Consider the following 19,070-nt stretch of genomic DNA (forward strand, 5'->3'; position numbering starts at 1 on the left):
CTAGCAGTTCGAAAGCACGTCAAAGTGCAGGCAGATAAATAGGTACCGCTCCGGTGGGAAGGTAAATGGCATTTCCGTGTGCTGCTCTGGTTCACCAGAAGCGGCTTAGTCATGCTGGCCACATGACCTGGAAGCTGTACACCGGCTCCCTCGGCCAATAAAGTGAGATGAGCGCCGCAACCCCAGAGTTGGTCACGACTGGACCTAATGGTCAGGGGTCCCTTTACCTTTACCATACTGAGTTGTTGTTGTTGTTGTTTACATAGGTCATGATGCAAAGAGCTGTTTTGGGCTAGTGTAATGGCTTGTGCAAACACAGGGGGGTTGCTGATTTTTCTAACAGACCCATAAAACATCACTGGCTGCATATGAACCATACATGTAAAGCGTATTGAAAGCAAATGACTTCCCCCAAACAATTCTGGGAACTGTAGTTTGTTATGGATGCTGGAAGTTGTAGGTTTACGAGAGTTAAACAATAGTTCCCAGGATTCTATGGGTGAAGTAATGTGCTTTAAATGTATGGTGCGTATGCAATTACAAACTGCTTCTGCTCCTCTCTTTAGTTTCAAAGGTCTGTTGTCACGCAGCATGGGACTTTCATTGGAAGAGAAACTCTTGTCAGCAATCTACCTGCTTCAGAAAGTCTAAAAGGCATAGAAAATCATTCAAAGTGGAATCTGGCAACACAAAGCAGCAGAGACACAATGAAGTTCAACAGATGGGTCTCAACAGTCTTCGAAATAAAAGGCACATCAACAACAAAAAGCAGTGAGTCAGTTTGGATGTAACATTTCTAGATATGGAATGATAGTATATGGAATGAACTTAAAGGTGGTTTACCAACTAGGATATCAGGAGCTGATCAGTGTCTGCCCTGAGCAGGTGACAGCCCTGCTAAGAGGTAGGACAATCCAAGTAATGCAGACACGGAACGCTTTGCCACACGAAGGGTATAAACATCTTGCTCTCCCATCCATTCCACCTGGAATTTATTTTTGCATAAAACCTCACTTTTGCAGTTTCAATCTTGATAAGCAGCCCAATGAGAGAACAGCAGACATATCTCAGAAAGACACCAGAAGATAAACAACTTACTGAGTTTGTCCTGGTGCAGCCATTGTGCATTCAGCATATTTATGGCAGGGGTTGTGAGTTGCACAGATATCCGTCATACTGCACCCAAGTCCAGGTACAAACTTTCTGAAATGTTCTTTGCATTCGCAGTGGGACTAAATTGGGAGAAACAAAGAATGTTTTATGTCTTTTCTTTTTAAAAAGCATTTCTTTTTAATTATCTCTCTTGTTACCACTGCCTTTCCCATTCTTCCTCTTTTGTTCTTTGCTGCTATTTCCTCTCCTACATCCATTGTGCTGCCCGTGTTGAAATGTAAACGGCAAGCTTCTCACTGTCTGGACTGGGAGGCTTTGGAGAAAAGTTCTCAAGCAGCAACTATTCCAAGGAGGATTCGTTCTCGCTCCTCAGTACTTCTGAAGAACAGGCCCCTGGCCCTGGATCCTGCAGCCTCTCCACTGGCCTGAACTGATGGAAGTTACTGTTACCACCAGATTCTGAGGACTCAGCTTCACAGGGGCGGTGCATCCAATTTTGACGCTTGAGGCAAAATGTGAACTTGCACCTTGCCATTCCTGTCAGCACCATAACTGCTGATGCCACTACTTGCGGCATTTGCTGCTGGCCAAGAACCACCGCCAACACCAGTGCCAATTTCAGGCAATATCACAAAGATTTTGGGTGAAACGAGTTTCTCAAGATGCGCTTCTCAGGGGCAAAAAATATATACAATATATTTAGACTACGTAGGAAAAACAAGTGCCGTAATTTTCGCTCCATAACACGCAGTTTTTTCCTTCTAGAAAGTAAGGGGAAATGTCTGTGCGTGTTATGGAGCGAATGCCTACGGATGGCGGGGGAATCTGCTGCAGTCATGAGCAGTCCGTGGCTCGCTTTGAAACAGCAAAGCGGGTGTAAGCAGCTCCTGTCAGCGAGACGAGCCGGGGAGGAGGGAGAGAAGCAGAGCGGGAGAGGAGAGGAGCTGTCCGGTTGGCTGCTTTAAAACAACCCCCTGCTCTCTGTCCCTCTCTCCTCCCCACTGAGCTCGCTAAGTAGCAGCAAAGCTTTTCAGAGAGCCGAGCTGGGGAGGAGGGAGGGAAGCAGAGCCTGCTTGTTTTAAAGAAGCAAAGCGGGAGAGGAGAGGAGCCTTCTCCCCTTATACCCCTCTCCTGCATTATTAGCAGCATCCTTCTCCACACCCCCCACGTGTGTTCCTTCTCCCCTTAAACCCCTCTCCTGCATTATTAGCAGCATCCTTCTCCACACCCCCCACGCGTGTTCCTTCTCCCCTTAAACCCCTCTCCTGCATTATTAGCAGCATCCTTCTCCACACCCCCCACGCGTGTTCCTTCTCCCCTTAAACCCCTCTCCTGCATTATTAGCAGCATCCTTCTCCACACCCCCCACGCGTGTTCCTTCTCCCCTTAAACCCCTCTCCTGCATTATTAGCAGCATCCTTCTCCACACCCCCACGCGTGTTCCTTCTCCCCTTAAACCCCTCTCCTGCATTATTAGCAGCATCCTTCTCCACACCCCCCACACGTGTTCCCTCTCCCCTTAAACCCCTCTCCTGCATTATTAGCAGCATTCTTCTCCACACCCCCCACGCGTGTTCCTTCTCCCCTTAAACCCCTCTCCTGCATTATTAGCAGCATCCTTCTCCACACCCCCCACACGTGTTCCCTCTCCCCTTAAACCCCTCTCCTGCATTATTAGCAGCATCCTTCTCCACACCCCCCACGCGTGTTCCTTCTCCCCTTAAACCCCTCTCCTGCATTATTAGCAGCATCCTTCTCCACACCCCCCACGCGTGTTCCTTCTCCCCTTAAACCCCTCTCCTGCATTATTAGCAGCATCCTTCTCCACACCCCCCACGCGTGTTCCTTCTCCCCTTAAACCCCTCTCCTGCATTATTAGCAGCATCCTTCTCCACACCCCCCACACGTGTTCCCTCTCCCCTTAAACCCCTCTCCTGCATTATTAGCAGCATCCTTCTCCACACCCCCACGCGTGCTCCTTGTCCCTTGAGTGCTTTTCCTTCCCTCCCCACTTAAAACGTGGTTACAAAGCATGGATCCACATGGATCCTCAGGATTTTTACACTGGGTCACCCCAAATTCACCATCAGATCACATAGCATGTCCATGGCTACAGCCTGCACCAAAAAACACACACGCACCCACTGTTTCATGGGGCTGCAATGGTGCAAAAACGTGGTTACAAAGCATGGATCCACATGGATCCTCAGGATTTTTGCATTGGGCTACCGCAAACTCACCGTCAGATCACATGTCTGTGGCCACAGCATGAACCACAAAAATCATACATCCACTCTTTCGTTTAGAATTTTTTTTGTTTTCCTCCTCTAAAAACTATGTGTATGTTATGGTCAGGTGCGTGTTATAGAGCGAAAAATACAGTACTTGGTCTCCATTGATTTGAGAATAAAATGTCATGTGTGCAAAACCTAAATGGCAGTGCTGTAATGAACTGTGAAGGTTGTGGTCCAGTCAGAAAACCTGACCCTACGAAAATTTTGTGGAAGTAAAGTCTTTGCAAGAGAGAGAGGCTGAAAAAGGAATGCTTAAAGTCCTTTCATGGTGCTTAAAGTCTTTTCATAATGTGCTATGTTTGCAATTTTTCTGCCACTATTTGGAGAACCACCTCAGTGAAGTGTGTCTGTACTTAACCCTTTCCCCTAAAATTTGGTCAACGTTTATTTCAGAGTTGCACTTACCTTTCCAGGGCCATCATATTTGCAGACAGTAGACTCGGTGGGGCAACCCCCAAAGTTTGTCTGGCAAGGATCTATTGGTATGCAAACTTCGCCATCTCCCGTGTAACCATACTGGCATGTACATTTGTGACGATTGGGTCCAAGGTAGAGGCAATCGGCATGAGGATCACAAACCTGCTTTGAGCATGGGTTGATGGCTTGGGGGTTGGAGAAAAAAGTGAGGTAAATAAAGACCAGAAATGAATAAAAAACAAACACAGATTGTTTTCATTTTTCCACATCAACAATTACCTGGAAAGGAAGTGAATGATAGGAGTTTCTTTGCCACTTGATTGGACGATACCAATAATGGTTTACCAAGAAGGATGGATGCCCTCTGTTTTGGGTGGGGGGCAATTGAGGGTGGAGAGCAAAGGCTCCCCCCTTGCCACAGAACAACAGAAGCTGGCCACAGAGCCATCTTATTCAGCACTGTTGCTGACTGGCTAGAAACCCCAAGTCAGGCTTCCTCAAACTCGGCCCTCCAGAAGTTTTTGGCCTACAACTCCCACGATCCCTAGCTAGCAGGACCAGTGGTTAGGGATGATGGGAATTGTAGTCTCAAAACATCTGGAAGGCCGAGTTTGAGGAAGCCTGCCCCAAGTGATGTAAGCTGTCAATACCCAATTACTTACTCAGGTTTGACTGAGATGCCCCATACTCCAGAACTCTCTCTTAACCATTACCAGTAAGGGGGAAAAGAAGTTTCTCTTTTCCCCTTGATCGTCTGACAGACAAACCGGATGATACACCAGAGAGCTACCTCCCCATCAGCCACTGCAGGCTACACTCACAACACAAAGAGTTATCATTTGGTAACTGGCCATCATCCATATTCATTCTTTTTCTCTTAAAATTACGCAGGAGTTGGCCGATTGACCTATGCTGTGATACAACATGCATTACTAAAGTGTATGAAAACGCAGCTTCATACGCGCTGAAATTAAAATGACCTCACCTGCCTGAGTTTGCCGTGTTTCAAATGTTTCAAACCTGTCCAGTTACTTACGTTCACACTGTTTGCCATCTCCTTCATAGTTGGGGAGGCATTTGCATTCCATTTGGCTTTCATCTCTACTGGAGAGGGAGCACCTGGAGTTTTCTGGGCAGCGCAAGGCTTGGCATTCGGGGATTGCTAGGACAGAAAGAGGCCCGTTAATTATATGGGTTCAAACATCTTCTCAAGCTATATACAGAAGTGTTAATTACGCTGTGGCAAAAGCCAGGAAGCGAGACAATGTACAACTAATACAGAGCGCTCTGCACTGTGTAACATCTCTACCTACTCCATAACTTTCTCACCTGCCATATGCTGCTGCTACAATTGTCATACTAGTGGCAATAGCAGAGAAAAACTGTTGGCATGTAGAGACCTTCGAGAAGCGCAGCCCACCTGCATGATGCACTTGTTGTAATCTGATCCTTTGAATGGCTTACCATTCGTTGGCACTATATGTCAGGAGCTAGACTGAGGAGGAATGGTGGAGGCTGCCCCTCTTCCTCCTGCACTTCCCAGAGAAGAGGGAGACAGTATAGATTTAGAACAGTGGTTTGCAGAAGGTAACAGTTCAGAGGCCGCAGAGGGGAGAAGCTGGGAAATATTGGGAAAGGAGCAGTAGGAAGAAGAAGCACCAGAGGAGAGAGAGCTGACAGACTTAGTGTCTTTGGAAAGCATGCCAGACTCCCTTCTCCCAGGTCCCGGTGAGCATTGAGAGTAGGAGAACAGAAGGCTCAGAGGCAGAAAGGACAGACAGCCGGTACAGGGATGACGTATGATAGGAGAGATGGAGGGGGTGGGACTTTACTCGGAGTAACGCCATTATTGGAACGGAGAGGCACTTTTCAAAGCCTCTCTCTGTGAATATTGATTAAAGGACTTGGTAAGAACTCTTCTTGTTATCTATGTGTACTTCTTGGCTGCTCACCGGGGGAGGAATTGGATTCCCTGAAGCCTGACACTATACAAGTCAAACTGTTCATTAATTTGGGCCACCCCAGCTGCCGTAATTAGACTGCCATCTACGTATGCTCATCTCATATGCTCAGGAACAGAAGTGTCACTTACGTTGGTCACAGCTAGGACCTTTGTATCCAGACAAACATGTGCATTTTCCATCTCCAGTTATCCCACTGTTGCATATTCCATGAATGCAGCTGCATACTAGGAGCAGGAATGAAGCCTTTAGAGCAGTCGGCAATATTTTAGCTACACATTTAAGACTACAGATATTTCAATGCAAAAGTCAATAGGATCACGGGGCTCTGTGTGGAGGACAAATTTATGACCACAGAATACGGCTTGCTACTTCCCAACCCAGCCTCACTATGATTTGCTCATGGTACACAGGTTGTGTGAAGGCCCGCCATTGTCCAGATACAGTGGTGGTTAAATACGCAACTGCTTACCCATTGTTTAAATTACTTGGCAATGTCCCTAGAAACCTTCAAGCCCCATGGCAGGAAGCAGAGGCTGCCAGAAAGGAGCATAAAGGCATATCCTGAATGTTCTACTGTTCATTATATACTTTTCAGCAGTGTCAGCAACACTCCTAGATCATTGTTATGAATAATTCTGACAACATTGCTTTCCCAGAATGCTTATATAATTTATCCTCAGAGCAACTCTGGGAGATAGGTTACTTTTACACAGGTGATGAGATGGAAGAATTAATAGATGGCTGTTTGTCCAAGACCTCTGGGCAGAAGTGGATTTTTTCCCCATTTCATTTTGTCCCCAGACCTTCAATGTGTTCCATATACTTGTTTTCTAGTTGGAAGTGCCTTGCAGAACAACTCAGCTGTGCTGCATAGGAAATATCCGTAGGAAATGTCTTCAATACATTCTCAGCATGTCAGCACCTACTAACCTATATCCTGATTGCTGCAGTTTCCCTCTATACTTACAACAGAAGCTATCTACAGGAAACATTCCTGTCTGAGAAAAGGTTAATGTACGAGACTGCAGAAGCTCAATTCCTGCAAAACCTTCTCGTTTGGTTAGATGGGGCTGCAGCTCAGTGGTTGAGCACATGCTTTGCATGCAGAAGGACTCAGGCACACTCCTTGGCCTCTCCAGGTAGCTGGAAGAGCCAGTGTGCAATAGGGGATAAAGCACTGGGCTGGAATTGAGGACAACCAGCTTAAAATCCCTAACTCAAAGTTCAGTAAAACTCCCTGGATGTTAATTATTGAAGTGTTGCAATCTCTCACAGGAGGAAGATGGAGTTTGGGCTTCCACAGAGTTGGACAAAGGCTTAGGGGGCATTGGCAGTGGGGTTAGTTGGGGTGATGGGGTGCAGACACCTGCCATTTATTGTTTCTGCATAGAGTGGTTAGTGCCTCAGAATTATTTCTCATTCTTAAGAAGGGTCCCAGGGCTGGTTACAACATTAGCCAAGTAACAACCTCTTCATCATCACTCTACAAGGAAGATCCTGGCTGCTCCACGATAACAATTTTGCTGCACAAAATAGTAATTTGAACAATCTAATCGTGCATAGAGAATCTATAATCACACGCAACTGCTTTTAGCATGGCAACTGCTAGGTGACATGAATAAAAAACCTGGGAACATGGGGAATAACATGGCTACATGACTGCAATTTCACACATGTAGCTGCAGATCAACATGAATTTGGGGATAATCTGGATGCATAGATATATTTCTCAGGTATATCTTCTTGCAAAAAACAACAACCCATGAACAGCATGGTGGCCTGCCTTACATTCCTTTGGACAGCACAGAGTATTTGCCAGATTATGGATGCTCCTCATAAGTGGCATTTAAGAAGCATACTTGGATGGGAACAAAGCATTTGCTTTGAGTGAAGGATTATGTTTTCCTAATGCCAAAATAGGACATTATCTCTGTAACCTATTGTGTGGTAATGGAATTTTCATTTATGAGTTAGTACATTCTATTTTTAAAGGAGCCTAACACCCTACCCAAACTAGACATACCTGAGGTACAATTAGGTCCATAGAGATTGTCTTCTGCACATTTTTCGCAGGCAGTTCCACCAAAGCCTTTCTACGAGAAGCAGCATTTAAAAATAAGGGTGGTTATGAAAGTATAACAGCTGATACAAGACTCAGGCTGCAAACTCATGACTACATTATGACTGCATTTTCAAGCCATGCTAAACTATGGTTTAGTGTGATGTGAACATGCAGGAACAAGGCACAGCAAGTCTCCAGCTTTGCACCCACACCCCTTTCTCCTCCTCCTCCATGTTCAGAACCTTGTGCTTCTGCTTTTACTTAACCACGGTTTGTCATGCCATCCAGTCCAACAAAGTGTGGAGAACGTTAACTATGATCAGCACCAAACGAGACAACTTCTATAACTGATGAAGCTGGCTTGTTTAAACAAACCACAGCTAAGATTAATCACTGGTAAACTGGTAAAGTGAACTACCTCATTTATTTGCTTCCATTCTCATATGTGTGTGTGTTTACTTAAGAGCCTTATACTTTTTGCTTTGCTATGCTTTTCTAAGCTGGGTCCAAGCTGATATGGAAAGCTGTGAAAAACCAAAAGCTGCTGTTTCCTAACCCGCCTCCCAGCTGTGTGGTTTATTGTGATGTGTGAATGTGTCCATAGTGTAATTGGGCAGGTCCCTTACTAAGCATATGGCAGAAGTGAGATTTAAACAGAGACTTCAGAGTTCATAACTCAGGTTTTTCCTAAAAATTATTAAGAAGCCACACTGTAGTCATTAATTCTGTGCCATTTCTCAGCTGTAATAAGAATAGAATATCATTTATTACGGCCATAGGCCCATACAGGTAAAAACAACACATAAATAACAGCTTGTGCCGTAAGGAGAAAAAAAAAAGCAATCGCTAAAACACTACTATAACAATAAAATACTATGAAATGGAAAGGCATACTACGCCTTAATTAGCTTGTAGAGCTCCTTGGCGTCGCTTTTGGGAAAGGACAGCAACTAGGAACCTAGCCACCTTCAGGGTCGTGTGGGTATCCTTGTCCTGCAAGATTTGGGCAAGGTGGAATTTTGGTGGGGTACCCTCTAGTTTCTGTATGATTGATCCCAACAAATTTGCCCGTAGCACATTAAACAAGGGGCAAGTGAGCATAATGTGCTGGAGCGACTCCGGCGACACCTTATCACATTCGCACACGGCGGGGGCTTGACCCTTTGAGAACCTATGTCTCAGGACATTGGAGGGAAAAACGTTAAACCTCGCTTTGGTGAAGGCCAGTCTATGTGCAACAGTCGAAAGGGAGGAGAGGTATGATGGAACGCAGTAAGTTAAAGTGATACCAATGTTCTGGGGCGAACAAACACCTCCCCCCAGCGTGTAATTTCGCTGTAAATCGATGTCATCCAATCTTTGGCGGATCAGTCTCTGAGCAGTGATTTGGTCTAGTTTTAGGGAATCTGAGGGAGAGATTCCATAACTCAGGAGTTTGGCATGAATTCTGCTAGTCCAAAGGCTGGAGAATTCATCTCGCCATAAGCATTGGGCAAGGTAATGGTTTGGTAATCTATGCCACAATGATAACCAGTAATTGAAGACTTGCTTCCACAGGCAAGTTTCTAGGGATGCGACCTTCAATTCTAGTCGCATGGCTGCGTTGCTTACGCACAGGGGGAGCATTAGGAGCCGACGTAGGAATTGGCTTTGCAGAGTCTCAAGGGGAGCAAGATCTGTCATCACGGCCCAGAGCGGGGCAGCATAAGCAAGCACGGCAACCACTTTTGCCTTGAACACCTTTAGGGCCGAGGGAACATGCAAAGCTCCGTCCGAAAAGAAGAATCGGAGGAGCGCATATGACAAGGTTTTGGCCTTATTAAGTAGGTGTTGAATGTGAGCTTTCCACCCCAAATTGTATTGAAAAATGACTCCTAGGTATTGAAATTTTAGGACTTGCTCTATTTTTGCCCCACCAAGCTTCCATTTGTATAATCTCCGGCTTCTGGAGAAGATCAGGATCTTAGACTTGGCATGGTTGATGGTTAATTGATTGAGTTGACAATACGTGGCAAAGATCTTCAGAGCTCTGGTTAGTCCAACACGTGTATAGGATAGAATTACCGCGTCGTCCGCATATAAAAGGAGTGGGCAGCGGTAATCCGCTAGTCTAGGCGCGTGTGTACTTGGAGATGAGTTGACTAGGGGTGCTCGCATGTTGCTGATGAATAGGTTGAATAGGCAGGGAGCCAATATACATCCTTGGCGCACTCCCTTGTTTATTGGTATCGAGTTTGTAAGGTCGCCCGCTGGAGTGAATCTCACTCTGGCAAGGGTACCTTCGTGGAGCTGGCTTATGAGCCATAAGAGTCTTCTATCAATGCCCTGTTTCGCAAGTTTCTCCCAAAGAATATTTCTAGGAACGCTGTCAAAGGCTGCCTTTAGATCTAAGAAGGCAGCACAGAGGTAGCCCCGGGGGGGGGGAGGAGTACTTCCGTGCCAGATGATAAAGAACTATCGCATGATCGGTTGTAGAGCGTTTAGTTCTGAACCCTGCTTGTTCATGGCCAATCTGGTTAGTCTCATCTACCCATCGCAATAATTTAGTCATCAAAAAGCTGGCATAAATTTTCCCTATAATCGAAAGGAGGCTGATGTTACGGTAGTTTTCCGGCTCCGTTGGAGAACCTTTTTTATGAATTGGTACAATAATGGCCTCCTTCCATGTTTTGGGGATGAGACCGGAAGCGTTGATTGCATCGAAGGTTTTGGCCAAGATGCCGGCCCACCATTGTGGGTGTAGTTTGATGGCTTCAGCAGGGATCAGGTCGGGCCCAGGGGCTTTGCCCGGTTTCACAGCTGTAATAACAAAAAGCACATACCTTGCAGGTGCAGGTTCCGTTTCCTATAACACCTTGAAAACAATGCCCCTTGTTATTACAGGGCAATGCTGCTCCACCAGGACATTCTGAAAACAAGCCATCAACAAAACTCAGTTTAATGGTGACGAGTTTTATAGTAGAGCAGTGAGCTTGTTAAAATCTGTTCAGATAGGCATTTTGGGTCAGCACGGGAGTTGTGCTGGCCAGCTGACCATATAAAACACTATACCCAGACAGGTTCTTTTCCAGTTGCCAAAAAGGGAGGGCAAGTGTCAAGGTTAATGCTCCACCCCCATCACCACCGCGGCACACCCTAGATAAGGGGTGGAGAACCTGTCTCCCTCCAGGTGTTGTTCAACTCCAACTCCCATCCAGCACAGCCAATGGTTAGGAATCATGGCAGCTGCAGTCAGGCTAACGTCTGGAGGGCCACCAGACGTGAAAATGGAAATCACAGAAAGGTGGAAAAGGACAAGTTCATAACCTACGCTAAGAACCTGAAGATTGGACTGCTGTGATGCGCTCTATGTAGTGCTGACCTTGAGGTTGACCTGGAATCTGAAGCTAATGCAAAATGCAGTGGCTTGACTGCTCACTAGGGTGGCATACTGCCATCATATTACCCTGTTACTGCAAGAATTGCATTGCCTGCCAATTAGCCAATGGGTGAAGTTCAAGGGGCTGGTTTTGGTACACCACTTAGGACCAGGACACCCAAAATATGGCCTCTTGGGAGATCATCCTCTTGGGAGGTCTACTCCACACACTGTTGGAATTGGGCCTTTACTGTGGTGGCACCTACTCGCTGCCTATCTCTTCGTCCTTTTGGTGCCTGTTGAATATAGTTGCCTTTCAACAAGCCTTCTAAAATCTTTATTCCACTTGGTATCTGTCTCTGATTTTGAACAGATTTTGTGTATGTGCTGCTGTTGTTTTTAAAATGTTTTTTAAAAAAATACTTTTATGTGTGTCACTGTTTTATATATGTCATTGTACACTGGTTTGGGAAGAATCATGGGAAGCAATCCAGGAAATTAAAAAAAAAGAATGCAATAGTAATAACCTTTCGCTGCTGGAGAGGCAACATGGAGTGCCATATTGCAGAATGGGCTACAGAAGACCATTGACATTAGTCCAAGAACTCTGTAAGGAATCTGGTACAGATTCAACTCCTGGTGTCTGTAGTTAAAAGGATCAGTAGCAGGCAATGATCTGCCTAAAACAGCAAAATGTTTCAGGTTGGCCTGAAGCAATAGACCAGGCACCCCCAAACTCAGTCCTCCAGATGTTTTGTGTCTACAATTCCCATCATCCCTGACCACTGGTCCTGTTAGCTAGGGATGATGGGAGTTGTAGTCCCAAAACATCTGGAGTGCCGAGTTTGCCTATGCCTGCAATAGGCTAACCAAATGGCATTCAGACTCTGAGAGCAAGATCCAGAAAAGTGCTTAGGCTCATGCATTGGACTGTTCTCAATGAAGGAAGTGTGTGCGCACATGAAGCAGTCACCTGAAAACTGCTGACAACTTTATTCCATTTCCTGGCTGCCTCTTGTTTTGAAGCTACAGCAGAGGGGTAGCCAGTCCTCTGTATCACGTCGCAGAACTACCATTATTATCAGTATTTTTCTACAGCTGAACCTTGGCAAGAAAAGGGCTTCCTCTTTTTATTTACATTTCGTTAAAGTGCTATATCCTCTACCACTAACAACAGGAATGTGGACCAGACCAGTAGCCAGTCTGACTGGGGCTGACGGGAACTGTAGCCCAAGAACATCTGGAGGACTACAGGTGGGAGAAGGCAGATGTATGCCGATAAGACGCTTTTACCTAGGCATTCGGGGCCCCAATATCCTTGGCAACATTGCGACTGCTGGAATTCCCTCATGCATAAGTGCCGGCATCCAGGGAGGGAGAGGGTAAAACTCCTGATTTCAAGGTAGTACCTGGAAGAAAAGGATTTGGGGTTACACAGTTAACAGCTGAATCCCTAAAAAGGCTTCCACCTTTTAAAAGTGCCTCTCATGGGCTGCTTCTGCTGGTTTCCCACATTCCTGAGGTTTTGTTGGCCTTCACTAGAGATCGAGCCTTTAGCATGGCAGCCCTGTGGAACTCTCTGTCTGTAGAGATTTGGCAGGAATCACCCCTGCCTTCTTTCAAACGCCTACTCTGGGTAAAAGTTAGTTGCCTACATGCCACTATTAAGCTGCCACTCAGATCCCTTCACTGGCCTCTTTACACAAACTCTCTGTGCTTATTTTCAAAGTCTAACAACAACAACAACAATTTATTACTTATAACCCCGCCTATCTGGCCGGGCCTCCCCAGCCACCCTGGGCAGCTTCCAACAGGATATTTAAAACACAATAAAACATCAAACATTAAAAACTTCCCTAAACAGGGCTGCCTTCAAATATCCTCTAAAAGTCAGTATTTCCTTGACACAGGGCGGATGCCACTACCGAGAAGGCCCTCTGCCTGGTTCCTTGTAACCTCGCAGTGAGGGAACTGCCAGAAGGCCCTCGGAGCTGGACCTCAGTGTCCAGGCTGAATGAGCCTAGAGATGCTCCTTCAAGTATACAGTACAGTGGTACCTCGGGTTAAGTACTTAATTCGTTCCGGAGGTCTGTTCTTAACCTGAAACTGTTCTTAACCTGAAGCACCACTTTAGCTAATGGGGCCTCCTGCTGCCACCGCGCCGCCGGAGCACGATTTCTGTTCTCATACTGAAGCAAAGTTCTTAACCTGAGGTAATATTTCTGGGTTAGTGGAATCTGTAACCTGAAGCGTATGTAACCAGAAGCGTCTGTAACCCGAGGTACCACTGTACTATGCCAAGGCCGTGTAGGTCTTGTCTTAAGTCTTGTCTTAACCTCCTTTCAGCTCTTTTTTTTCACTGGATTCTTAGCAAGGTTCTCACTCCTATACAAGGCGGCGATTGCTGTTGTGTAAGATGCCAGGCCTTTTGGCCATTTAAAATCCATGATCACGACAGAGTGCAACATTCAGCAGGTGCACTTTTCCCCAACAACTTGACAGGAGAAATTGCACCTGTGGAACTTGCGGTCCTCCTCCTCCAAGCTCTAATGGCCAAGGGGGAAAAAAGCCAGGATGTTTTGCCGCTCCAGATATTACTGAAAATGTTGCCCCTTGCCTCCTCCTACACCTCCTCAGCAGGCACTACCTGGAAGTGGCCCATGAAGTAAAAGAAGCCTAGAAGGCAAGAACGGGAGCAGGTGGCAGGGGCAGGCAGTGGAAACACAGTGGATGGGCAGCAGTTCTGTCCAGAGCCTGCCACCCTGAGGTGACTGCCTCACAACGCCACATGGGTAGGCCCTGCTCCCAATAATTTAATAAAGGGCCTGCAATTCTCATAGAAACATACTGTCTTTTCCTTAACATCTTTTACTGTAATAGTTTAGTCATCCTTGAGACATTCCATACTTTAGCTAACTACATTTTCAGGGGCTCTTTTAATATTTTGCATTTATGCAAAAAACATGCAGGGGGGCAGCATGACTGGCTCAGCCATCAACACAGGTTTTTCCATTATGATATTTGAATGCACACACACACACACACACACACACACACACTGCACTCAGCTGCACCTGTGTAGCGGGGCCTCTTCTCTACACCTTCCAGAGCCTTGAAAAGCACATACGAATGTTCCCTATTGCATATTGGAGACCTGGTCTGTGCGTGAAGTTGTATGCATGAGGATCTTTTCAATCTGTGTAACAAACACATGCAGATCCTGCCATTGTGGTGCGCCAGTCTGTGACACATGTGTTTGTCGTATATGCAGAAAACATTTGAAGAGAAACAGCTTTAGGGCCTCTCTGGATTTGAAGCTGAGGAGCAGGGCAAGCAGGTGCCATCCCATATAGTAAAGGTAAAAGATAAAGAACCCCTGGACAGCCAAGTCCAGTCAAAGGCGACTATGGGGCTGCGGCGCTCATCTTTCAAGCCAAGGGAACCGGCATTTGTCCACAGACAGCTTTCTGGGTCATGTAGCCAGCTTGATTAAGCTGCTTCTGGTGCGACGGAACACCGTGACGGAAACCAGAGCGCACGGAAATACTGTTTACCTTCCCGCTGCAGCGGTACCTATTTATTTACTTGCTTCCAAACTGCTAGGTAGGCAGAAGCTGGGACAGAGCAACAGGAGTTCACCCCATTGTGGGGATTCAAACAGCCAACCTTCTGATTGGCAAGCCCAAGAGGCTCAGTGGTTTAGACCACAGTGCCTTTCACATCCCATATAGTATCCATAGATCTATTGCGCCAATGGGGCTTACGCTTATTGGCAATATCAATATGTAGTAAACAAAAGAATTACCTGCAGTCACGTATCCCAGAACTATTGGTGATTTTGGTATAACCTTCAGGACAACTGATTTCATAGTTGAGGGAACAAGACCTGCATTTGGTTTTCGTGGTAACAAGTGCCTTCTCGTCACATTTGTTCTTTGCCTGAGAGTGAAGTGAGGGAAAACAGAATTAAGGCAATTAGAGCTGCCCACATTCGCACCTATTGTCATAATAGAGCTTTCAGCAGCAGTTGGGTGTGTTGACGTTAACAGTGGTTCTGGCCTATTCCAGGCAATCATTTAGTAGAGGCTCAGGGTTAGTGGAGAGAGTCAAATAATATGTATGAAGTCAAAGAAGTTTACAGTCAGTGGAGGAGGTAGAATAACAATGCTTTAAATGCTGAGCTTAATAGAACAGCAGCACTTTACCCTCCCATTGCTCCCATTGTGCCCTGAGGCCTCTGAAAGCCAAACTAAACGGCATGTTAAATGCATGGTTACATTTGCGTGCCTTTTAATTTGTTCACAAAAATAATAGTATTGGCTAAAGAATAGACCTTGGACTGGGAATGTGGTGCAGGGGAGGAGAGGTTTTAACAATTTTTCTGTGCTGTTTTCCTGACCAAATAAAAAATAAAAAAAAATGTGCTCATGAAGCCACTGGCTCCAGAAGGAAAACTAAGAACCTGAGAAAGAGCCCTGTGCTGGATGAGGCCACAGGCCCACTTAGTCCAGCATCTTTTCCTCACAGTGGCCAACCAAGTACTCATGGGCAGACCATGAAACTTGCAAAATGTGTACTTTAGTCAAAACTGCGTGCAAAAATGTGTTCGTTAGGAGAAATCTGCTAAGGAATTTTCATCATGTTTTTTTTTTAAATATAATGGCAAATTGCTGCAGAAATGTGGAGAGCTGGATTTAAGACTAGAAAAAGAAGCCGCCGAGAGAACCCAAATTGACATAGAGCCTTCCACCCCAGCTCCTTGGGACACCTTACTTTTCTACAGTGCTTTTTTCCTAAAAAAATGTTTAAGGGTAGTCTCATTTTCCTACTCATATTGAAATACTGCTCCTCAATGAGGCCAAACTTAGATTCACAAAATGTTTCGGGGTATGCATCCCCCCAGAAAAAAGCACTGCTTCTCAGTAAATCCTATGCATGTCCACTCAGAAGTAAGCCCCATTATGTACAACAGCACTTACTTCAAAAGAAGTGCATAGCCTTAGTTACCCCAATCTCTTTCATGGAGAGAACAACGGATACACCAACACTTCAGAGCTTGATAGCCAAGAGAGTCCAAGATTAGCTCTAAAATCTGTCTCAGAGATCAGGCTCAAGTCCTCTGCCTGTTTTACTCTGTGCCTGTTCAAACTCAGTTTCTCACCTGTAGGTGCGTTTATGGGAGATAGTCAACTAAGCAGAGAAAACCTATTGAAATTAATGGACCTAACTTCATCATGTTCATTAATTTCAGAGAGCCTACTGCGAGTAAAAGTTAGTTGAATACCAGCCAACAGGTTTATCCATAGCTACTCCTCCTTTCTCTATAGGCATTCAGTATGGATCCTTATGAAAAACTCTGTTATCGTCATCCAAAAACAAAGCACACTACTTACCTGTTCAGCTGTTTTCATTAAAGTGATGGTATTTGTAATTAAAGACGATATGAGAAATAAAAATGCCAAGTGTTTCTCCATGATGAAAAATAGTTGCTCGTAAATGCTGATGTCGTAGCAACACAATTTTACAAAATTCTGCTGTGCTCAGTTCATGCACATTATTAGACAAAAGCGAGTGCCATTCAAAATATATCCTTTTTACCTTCTCCCAAAGCAGGCAATGAATGGAGAGCATGTGAAACCTGACCTTAGATAGCAAAGGCTACCCAAATGCATGTGGTTGCAGAAAGTGCTCACAGCAAACTCGTTTAACACTTCCTAACTGGCATCCTGCCAGACTTTACTGTGCAAATTCTCCTCCCTGGGCCCCCTCCCCAATTTCTGGAGTTGTTGACAGCAGATTTCCAAGGACACTGAGCACTGGTGACAGAAGATAAAGTTCTGGCTATGAGTCAATGTGTCACCCACTAACCTTTCTTAAATGAAGTGAGACAGATCTTGGTTTTGTTTTATTTTTTTGCAAAGATGTGAGTGTAACAGAGCTCAATAAAAGGCTTATCAGAGGTGGGCAAAATAGCACCTCTAAGTTTCCAGTTAGCTGTAGCAAGTGCTTACTTCATGTTGTGATATCTTATCGATTGATTTAAGAAGGTTAAGATGGGCGACACATGTTTTTGTAAAGCAGTCCTAATTACCTGCATGCCTCACAGTGCAAACAAACATTTGAGGCTGCCTCCAGACTGTCTGTATTTTGCAGGAGGGATTCATTTGCATACCAGACATATAGGTAAAGGTAAAGGGACCCCTGACCATTAGGTCCAGTCGTGACTGACTCTGGGGTTGCGCGCTCATCTTGCTCTATAGGCCGAGGGAGCCGGCATTTGTCCACAGACAGCTTCCGGGTCATGTGGCCAGCCATATAAGTTTGCACAATTAAAGTGGATGGAAGTGCTCTGTTGCTCTGGCTGAACAAATCCAGAAGAAAATTTTCATTTTCTAGAGAAATTGGGAAATCAAATTGGTCAATCTGTCCTAGAGGAGGAATGGGCTTGGATATGAAGGAGTGGACTCCCCCAACTGATGTCAGTAGTATCAGAGGAAGATTTCTACAAAAAAACAACAACAAAAACAGAAGTACAATGCCAAGTCCCAGTTTCAGAATAGCATTTGAAAATATGGCACACTGCTGTTTTAACCATGATAACTTTTCTTTCTTTCTTCAGGAATCAGAGGGAGGCAAAATGCTGAATGGTTTATTTATGGGAAAGCTAAGGGTTGTTTTTTTTTAGCTTTTGGGAATGACTGATTTGTACTTTTTCTTTCTTGTGGATGGCTGCATGTAATTAATTAATTTTGTGTAAGCTGGCTTTGCAAGAGTTTTGAGACCCAAATGATATTGATCATGAGATACAGCAAGTCCACAACTTGTGCACATTTAGCTTTCCACAGGTGGAAATTTCAAACAAAAAATTAGAAGCGGGTGGGAAAGGGTTGAGGTTCTGGGGACAATGACTTTGATAATCTCACCCACCATTTAAAATCACATATAGTTTTAAAATCACATATAGTCTTGACATAGATTTTGGCTTTAGGCGTGATTCCCTGGAACGTAACCCCCACAATAAGTTGCAGACCTACTGTACTACTGACTTTTCCAGGGCGAAACCAGAGGTGCTCTAATCAGGAATACCGCCAAAGGTCAGATATGGACTGAACCAGTTGTTTCCAGTATGCCCTGGGATATCCTCCGGGGAAAACATAAGTTGAAATTGGCTCTTCCAGGTTCTCTAATTTCAGTTTATACTCACGTTTCCTCGTTGAATGTAGGGAAGCATCCGCTACTGATCAGGTTCCCTCTACTGGCCATGTGTGTGTATTACATCTTATAATCTAGTACAGAGGGAAACAAGAGGGAGGGATCAGATCAGATCAGATCTTTCCATATACTGTATATATAGAAAGAAATCCTAAGAAGAGGTTCCTCCTCCTAAAAACCGAGCACAATGTAGTCTGAGCATGCTCAGTTTCCATGGAATACTGACGGATGGGAGGGGTAGTAGGCTAGTTTCTATACATACTTTCACGTCCCTTTCTAACCTCCATGTAGACAATCAAGGACATGTTCCAGCCAGGCAAAAACGTGTGTGTGTGTGTGTGTGTGTGTGAAGCAGGGCCAGGGGTGGGGTATGACCTGGACATACTGGATGTGGCCTGGGAAGAGTTCTGAGGACCAGGGAGAGGCCTGGAGGATAGATAATACTGATCTAGACAGAGAAATAGTCTGAATTAATATGATGCAGCTGTGCATGTTCCTAATTAGTTACCAGGACATGAATCTTCTTAAATTGCATGTGGTTAAACTAGAATATTTTCTTTCCCATGTGTCCCACATGCAAATTCTTCTTGTTTCTTGTTTCCTTTGCATAGAGCCCAGAAGATTTCGTCTGTGTACAAGACTGTCCAATG

General features: G+C 45.1%; 1 protein-coding gene across 2 annotated transcripts in view; it reads right to left on the reverse strand.

Moving 5' to 3' along the window:
* Positions 1-18,454, reverse strand: part of STAB2 (stabilin 2) — a 92,797-nt gene extending 74,343 nt beyond the window's left edge. Inside the window, exons 1-9 of one of the 2 annotated variants that reach the window (XM_083574070.1) lie at positions 18,413-18,454; positions 15,014-15,147; positions 12,502-12,617; positions 10,673-10,758; positions 7,812-7,881; positions 5,917-6,012; positions 4,861-4,986; positions 3,813-4,009; positions 1,099-1,232 (exon numbers count right to left, since the gene is read on the reverse strand). In XM_083574070.1, the coding sequence (XP_083430196.1) occupies positions 1,099-1,232; positions 3,813-4,009; positions 4,861-4,986; positions 5,917-6,012; positions 7,812-7,881; positions 10,673-10,758; positions 12,502-12,617; positions 15,014-15,147; positions 18,413-18,439 (986 nt within the window). In that variant the 5' untranslated portion in view covers positions 18,440-18,454. Of the gene's footprint in view, positions 1-1,098; positions 1,233-3,812; positions 4,010-4,860; positions 4,987-5,916; positions 6,013-7,811; positions 7,882-10,672; positions 10,759-12,501; positions 12,618-15,013; positions 15,148-16,601; positions 16,887-18,412 lie in introns of those variants that run through there. The other variant, XM_083574069.1, reaches the window with a different exon arrangement.
* Between the last annotated feature and the right edge of the window lie 616 nt (positions 18,455-19,070).

Source organism: Podarcis filfolensis (assembly GCF_964270895.1).
Source record: "Podarcis filfolensis genome assembly, chromosome: 10".
Lineage (NCBI taxonomy): Eukaryota > Metazoa > Chordata > Lepidosauria > Squamata > Lacertidae > Podarcis > Podarcis filfolensis.